Raw genomic sequence first — 7,169 nt, 5'->3', positions numbered from 1 at the left:
TCATCACTTCGCTCTATCACGCGACTTGTCCGCAGTGACGTCAGAACAGGTCCACCTGCTCCCAGGGACAAGATGGCGTCGTCTCGGCCTCTCCTGCTTTTTAGCCGTAGCTTTGCGGGTTCTCTCTGCGTCTTCCTCGGCCTGTTAAGCGTTTTCGTCGTGGGTAAATGTGACGAGCAGGTGCCGCTTCTTCTGTGGACGAGCGAAGGGTAAAAAAGTGTTTGTGCCCGTGTGTGTGCTACTGGGGACGGATGTGGGAGGGATGGAGGGTTAACGGTGCTGCGGCTAACTGTCAACTGCTACACAGAAAAGGATTTTGTTGTCTTATAAAAACGAAATTGCTTTTGTAAAATGGCGTCATTTATTTTAACCTCGTCAAACACTGACATTGGAAGACACCACTGCTTCTGCATATCACCTTTCATTATCCCTTTATTAATTATTTAAAGCGACTCATTTTATTGTAGAACTACATTTACAGTGTACGCACCAGCCAATAATGTTTCTGTTAGAGAAATATATACAGTTTCATTTATATGGATGGGAGTCAATGTAGTATCATATACTTTTGTACGGTACGCAACCGTAGTTTGAAAGGTAGTTTTGAAATAAACCTATCTATAACATCTAGAGATGTGTCTTATTATTTTTACTGGGCCGGTCATTCTCCTGTCTTTATTTTCTAATGTAAACGCTTGCCAAAAGAGAAAAATAATTATGTTTCATATAAACATGTTTTTATTTGAAGTAATTGACATCATTTGAGGGCAGAATTCCAACAGACAGTATCAAGGTTTTTGACAAGGGCGGCTGCACATACGCTTATATTTCTCTTGTGGGACATTTGAACATTTTTAAGCAGCATCTCCATCATGTTGTGTGTTCCCGACCTTGGCTTCTTCACGTCTGATCTCTTAAAAGGCCAGCAGCTTCCTTTTAGTCTACGTCCCTTCTCTGGCTGCTACACTCAAGGGTGTTATTTAAGCACAAACTTTGCGCAGGTTGATATTATCCCGACTTATGTCTGGGATTGGAAGGGAGTGCGCCCTCTAGTGGCTCGGTAACCACGTTTTGTTTTTTTTTGTTTTTTTAAATAGCAAACCAACTACAGCAGTAACTTCTATACTCAGACACGACACGTGCTTTTTTTCATTCATTCGTTTCCTTGAAGTGCTGTGGTGACCCAACACACTTTGAAAAATCTCTGTGCTAAACAAATCTATTTCGTTAGTTTGCATGTTTTTCATGTAATTGCATTCTTATTTTATGATGAAAGATATTAAAATGAATAGGTTTTTTTAGAAATAAAAAAAGGAAAAATGAAGAACTGATTTTTGATGTTTCTGTTCTCTCCACTAGAACCTCAGTGCCAAGTCAGACTTTGCCTCCTGCAGGGCACATTGTGGGGCAGCAGCAGCTTGCAGCTTACCTGGAGAATGTTCTGAATCTGGGTCCAAGAAATGTGGTGCTGTTCCTACAGGATAAGGTACGGTTTTTCCTGTCGACCTTCTTGAATAGAGCCTGTCACTGGTTTTGTCTATCTATTAAACTGTTTGCTGGACAAAAAGCAAAGTTCTGAGATGTTTAAACTCAGGTGTGGTTTTTTTTTTACTCTGTTATGAATTAAATTTTTTCTGTTAACTTAATTTTTCTAATGGTTTAGCAACATTAATTTACATTTTGGGCAAAAGCTATAAAACTGTTGAAGGCAGTGTTGAGTTTAAGAGCAAAACCACCAGTCTTTTGAATAATTCTGTTTAGTTTTTTTCCCTAGTTTTAGTCGACTAAATATCATAAGCTTTTTAGTCCGGTACATCTATTATAGGCGTAGTCAACTAAATGTATCTCCCGAATTTCCAGTCGTTGGAAATATTCATCACCCATCCCACGTACCCTGCAATATCAGTGACACATTGTAGGTAATGAAAAATTTGCTTAAGTTGTCCTGCTTCTCTCTCCACTTTGAATTAAGAAATTAAAAGTAATGTAAAAATGTAAATACATAACAATACATTAAATGTAAATGTAATGTAATCAATTTTCAAATAATTCTTATGATGGCTTTGGCTCCGTCTTGTTTTGCTCCTGTAAACCCAATATGTCTCTACTTGCAACATTTTTTCTACCATACAACATTTTTGGTTGTCTGTTGAAGCAACTCTTTGTCCCAAATTTTGTATCCAGTTGAGCATTGAAGACTTCACCATGTACGGAGGAGCTTTTGGGAACAAGCAAGACAGTGCTTTTCCCAACCTGGAGGTGAGGTTTTGGTTGGGACAATTATAATAAATGATGAGGGTTCAGACAGATGCTTTAAATTTTTAAAAGAAGTGACCTAGAAATATATAATATGTCCTTTGTACTGTAGTTTGAAGGGTTCCCATGGTTACTTAAAATATCAACCAATCAGCTAAATCTACCATAATTTATTTTCGTAATAAAGGAACTTAAGGTGATGTTTAAAAAAGCTTACCTTACCCAAGGATTTTATTTACATTAGATGTGTGCTTTGATAAAATATTACACGCTCCTGTGTTGGAAATGCATTCACAAAATCTAGTTCGTCATTCTGCAATAATAAAATAATCATAATAATTTGAATTTGACAAAAATAATACATTTTGACCTGTTCTAGGTGCTTGTTTAAATCCACGTCTCTTCTACGTTACTAGGGGATGCTGCTGTCCTCGTCTTCTTCGCTGGTCTTACCGGCAGTGTCCTTACCCGCCTCCAACGCAGTTATTGGCCTGCTCCAGGACCAGTTAGAGACATCGCCCCTGTACATGGATCCTGAGACTCTCAGTCAGCTGAGACTCAACGCCTCCTCACCTGCCCTGCTGGTCTTTAGGCTGCCCTATGGTGGCGGGTATGCATACTTCAAAAAAATTCTCAGAATGCAGCATATAAAAAAAATCTGAGCTGACGCATCCCGATTGAGAGCTGCGATCATGTGACTGCTAAAGTGACAGCTGCTGAGTACTTTATGCAGTAGTCTGACCACTCTGTATTTGCAACACAGTTAAACAAACGTGATCAAAAACGAATTCTACCGGAAAAATATCTCTGGGGTTGCTGATATAGAAAGGTAAACAGTGATATGATTGTATTAACTTTAAACATTTTCCAGATCAGACCTGATGTCAGCCAAAGAAATCCTCAGTGGAAACGGTGAGTTTATATTTTTATATGATGAAAAGATGAGTTAAATCAAACCGTGATTTCACATTTCTGTAGAAGTGACATATTTTGGCTTGGTTTTTGGATTTTTGAAGATGTCTTATTTTCCATCTTTGTTTACAATAAATTATTTACATGAGAAATCAGCTATTTTGGCAAATATTAGTCAATTCTAACCATTGTTAGGAATGACAGTCCAAATGTACCGTACCTGCATACAGTTCTTATTGTGTTTGTGTTTGTTAGGAATGACAGTCCAAATGTACCCTACCTGCATACAGTTGTTATTGTGGATGTGTGTTTATGTTTCAGACGAGGTGGTTGGTCAAGTGCTGAGCATCATGAAGACTCAGGCAGTTCCATACACAGCGGTCTACACCGCTCTGAGGGCGTCCAGGGTGAGTTTACCTCGTCTTATGTCTTTAATCTACGGCCAACACCAGCTGACACACCAGTTCTGTCACTGTGACTCAGGATGAACTGTCTCAGTGGACCGATGCTGGTGTGGGTGGAGGGCGCTCTCTGCTGCAGTACAGAGGTGGATACAAGGGAAAAAACCGGGACAAAGACAGGGAAGGAGAGAAGGAGATGGAGAGGCAGAAGAAACTGGAAGAGAGAAAAGGAGTCAATGCTCCAGTGGAGTTCAAGGTAAAATGACTCACTCATATCTTTTCAAAAAAGATTTCATTCTTGTTGTTTTTTTTTAAAAAAAGGATGAATGTGGCAGTTGAAGTCCATCATCTTCTTCTCTGAGCCCAGGAAGGAGAGGAGACCTGTATTCTGATGTGGGCCAAAGGTCTTTCAGTGAGCATTCTGCGCAGCGGCCAGTGGGAAGACCACGACCTGACGGGATCCACCTTTGGAGAGGGAGCCAATCCCAAACTTCACGGCTCCAGCTGCGACAAAACCAGGGCAAAGTAAGGCAATGTGATGCAGCTGTATCAGTAGCCTCAGGAGGAATTATGACAATAAAGTAGAGTGAAAACTCGGGTTTCGAACTTAATTAGTTCCTAATTTTGAAAACTGAAACAATAAGTTCTAACACGAAACCAATTAAAATCATTAGATCTGAGAAAAAAAAATGAACACAACTGAATAAAGAATAAAGCTAGAAATAGGAAATGCAATTTCATTCATCCTTATCGCTGATGAGGAGTCCTAACGTTCATTTTGCTTTCTCACAAATGATTGTCCTCGAAACAGTCGCCGGCCAACTGTTTTTTTGTTGATCCAAATCAGTAGCAACTTTTCTGCATCACAGTCACTCCTTTAGCAACCCTAGCTTCTTTTATTGCTTTCTTGTTCGTAATGATGATACAAGTTGTATATAATATATTTTTAGCTTTTGACGATATGATATCAAAGATTGTTTGAGATTTGGTTTTCTCTTGAAACTCCAGTGTTTGTGGTTTTTTTGTTTTTTTTCTAACAAGACATACCATAAATGTCTAAAATGTCTAGATTCTCTCTTCATCTTCAGGTTGGTCCTAAATTATGAGAATGTCCTGGCTCATCGCAGCTTCAAACTGATGTAGGTTTTCCACCACATTTAGTTAAGTAATAGTTGTTATCATTGAGCATTTTGTCAAAACATTTTGTCCTGTGTGTCCAGCTTTGTCATGAGCCAGCGTCACTACCAGGTGTCGGGCCGCCGCTGGTTCACACTAGACGCCGTGGAGCTGGAATACGACGGAACTAAAGCCATATTTAACGGCAGCCGAAATATCTACGCCCCCGCTGAGTATTCATACCGTTGCCAATCAGTCACCAACTTCCGCTGGCCACTGCTGGTCCCGCGCTCCTCTAAAGATCCAGCCAATCAGTGGAGGGTCTCCTTTGATGACTTCCAGGTAAGGCAGACTTGTCTACGGCTGTCTACGGCAAAGTGAACCAAAGGTGTTAAACTGTGGGGAAATCCTTAGGCTCGTGATTGGTATTTTATGACTCTGTTCAAAGAGAGACAAGTTTAACTGTTCTGCCCCACTGCAGATCCAGGGCTTTAACGTGAGCAAAGGAGACTTCTCCTACGCCAGTGACTGCGCCGGATTCTTCTCTCCCGGCATCTGGATGGGCCTCATGACCACTCTCCTCATGGTTCTGGTCCTGACCTACGGCCTGCACATGATCATGCAGCTTCACACCATGGACCGCTTCGATGACCCCAAAGGACCAGCCATCTCTGTGCCGCAGAACGAGTAAATACCCCCACAGTCTGTCCTCTGTCCTCTGTCTGTCTGTCCTCTGACTTCTGACCTATGTGCTCCTGCAACCTGTTTTTCTTGGCTGTGTCTCAAGAAAAAACCTGTTCATCTCAGACGAATCCCTCTGCTATCCCGTCATCTGTCTGTCATCTCTGCCCTCTGATAGTCCTCTCTCCACTGACGAGCTCCTGCAAGTCTATATTTTAATAGCCTGTCCCACCTCTGTCTTCCCCCCTGTCCACCCTCTTTCTGTCGTTAGAATAATTTATTTCATTTATTTCAAGAAAATACTATTTGACAGAAACATCAAGATTTATTCAGAGTTTAGTCTATCATCAGCTAATGTAGGACATATGTTTAACTGTGAAACTTAAGAGTTACTTCATATATCTAAGACACTCAAAGTGGATGAATAAACTGATTTTTTTTTTTTTGTTTGTTTACCTTGATGCAAATGAATTGGGGTGCAGCATTAATGCTCCAAGTAAATGTCATTAATAAAGTGTGAAAGTTCACACTTTATTAATGACACTTTAAAAATAGAATCCAGTTACCTTTGATTTTCTGTGAAAAAAAAACCTAAAGCTAAGCATTATTTATTTTTTTGGAGGTCTTGTGTGAATTGATGAGTATGGGTAGAAGTGTTGTTTGTTGTTCTAGTGTGATACAGACAAACAACTGTAGCCTCTGTTTCTGTCCTTGGCTGTTAGTTACTCACACACAAATGGATTCGGTCGGTCGTCGACGTGTCGATGCTGGAGTTGATGTTAGTAATATTATAAATGTACAGAAAAAAAGTTTAAGTATTTAATGATGAACTGCTGTCCGTGTCAGTAACTGTGTTGAAATGTAGCTGTGAATGAACAAGACATCAATCAGTTCGGTCTGTACTATTTATTCTTGAAGGGAACCTGATAACGTTTGGTCACTTTTTCTTTTAAACTGTGAAGTTATTATATTTAAGATGTTTAAAAAAAAATTCATAGTGAATTTTTTTTTGTTTCTTAATTTGTTAATTCTATTATTATTTATTTCTATTATTATTTAAGATTTTATGAAATGTGTGAAAGAGTTTACTTTTTGTGTGGTGAATATTGAGGAGTAACTTCCTGTAATTGCAGTTGTTTTGTTGTTGTGGCCCAAATAAAACAATACAAAATAATTTAGTTTTGTCTGTTCAGTAATAGGTTTATTAATAATCACTAATCTTAAACTAAAACCTATCCATGTATGTTTAAGTGACATGTATGTCCTCCTGACAGGTTACACAGATTTGGCCAATCGCAGCAGCTAATAGAGAGTGCCCCCTATTGGGAATGTAGGATTAGCCAATAAGTTGGTTCAATTGCCGTTTAATTCAAAATATTTTTTTATTTTTCAAAGTTACGTAATGTTTTATAGATACATGGACAATAACACCAGTCTAGGCGAAAACTTCCACAAATGCAGTGAATCACACACCCAGAGGTACTAACTACTTACGTTTCCACTAGGTGGTGCCATTTGGCCAAAATATGAAATCTATAGATAAACAGGTAAGGCTTTGTATTTTTTAAATTTCAGTTATCTTTTAAGAATAGTATTCCATTCATTCCTACAGTCACTTTATTGTATTTGGATCTGGGCTTTGATCAAATTACCATTATTTCCTACAGTTAAAGCCATGTTTAATTACCCTTTTAACAAAGCCCACATAAGGTCAAAGTAAACCTGTGTGGTTCATAAAAAAAAAGCAAAGCTAAATTGTTTGTTATACGATTTGAATGAATTTGAAATGTTGAAAAAAAAAAT

General features: G+C 38.9%; 1 protein-coding gene across 1 annotated transcript in view; it reads left to right on the top strand.

Moving 5' to 3' along the window:
- Nucleotides 1-6,540, top strand: part of atp6ap1a (ATPase H+ transporting accessory protein 1a) — a 6,564-nt gene extending 24 nt beyond the window's left edge. The window contains exons 1-11 of the mRNA XM_008318086.3: nucleotides 1-209; nucleotides 1,360-1,486; nucleotides 2,185-2,259; nucleotides 2,673-2,866; nucleotides 3,128-3,168; nucleotides 3,490-3,575; nucleotides 3,652-3,825; nucleotides 3,937-4,094; nucleotides 4,658-4,708; nucleotides 4,790-5,027; nucleotides 5,167-6,540. The exon at nucleotides 1-209 is cut by the window's left edge and continues 24 nt beyond it. Coding sequence (XP_008316308.2) covers nucleotides 1-209; nucleotides 1,360-1,486; nucleotides 2,185-2,259; nucleotides 2,673-2,866; nucleotides 3,128-3,168; nucleotides 3,490-3,575; nucleotides 3,652-3,825; nucleotides 3,937-4,094; nucleotides 4,658-4,708; nucleotides 4,790-5,027; nucleotides 5,167-5,376 — 1,563 coding nt within the window. The 3' untranslated portion in view covers nucleotides 5,377-6,540. The remainder of the gene's footprint in view (nucleotides 210-1,359; nucleotides 1,487-2,184; nucleotides 2,260-2,672; nucleotides 2,867-3,127; nucleotides 3,169-3,489; nucleotides 3,576-3,651; nucleotides 3,826-3,936; nucleotides 4,095-4,657; nucleotides 4,709-4,789; nucleotides 5,028-5,166) is intronic.
- The last annotated feature ends 629 nt before the right edge of the window (nucleotides 6,541-7,169 follow it).

The sequence above is a fragment of the Cynoglossus semilaevis genome, chromosome 10, assembly GCF_000523025.1.
Source record: "Cynoglossus semilaevis isolate Cse_v1.0 chromosome 10, Cse_v1.0, whole genome shotgun sequence".
NCBI lineage: Eukaryota > Metazoa > Chordata > Actinopteri > Pleuronectiformes > Cynoglossidae > Cynoglossus > Cynoglossus semilaevis.
The sequence above is the reverse complement of the archived record's forward strand: the minus strand, read 5'-3'. Positions and strand labels throughout refer to the sequence as shown.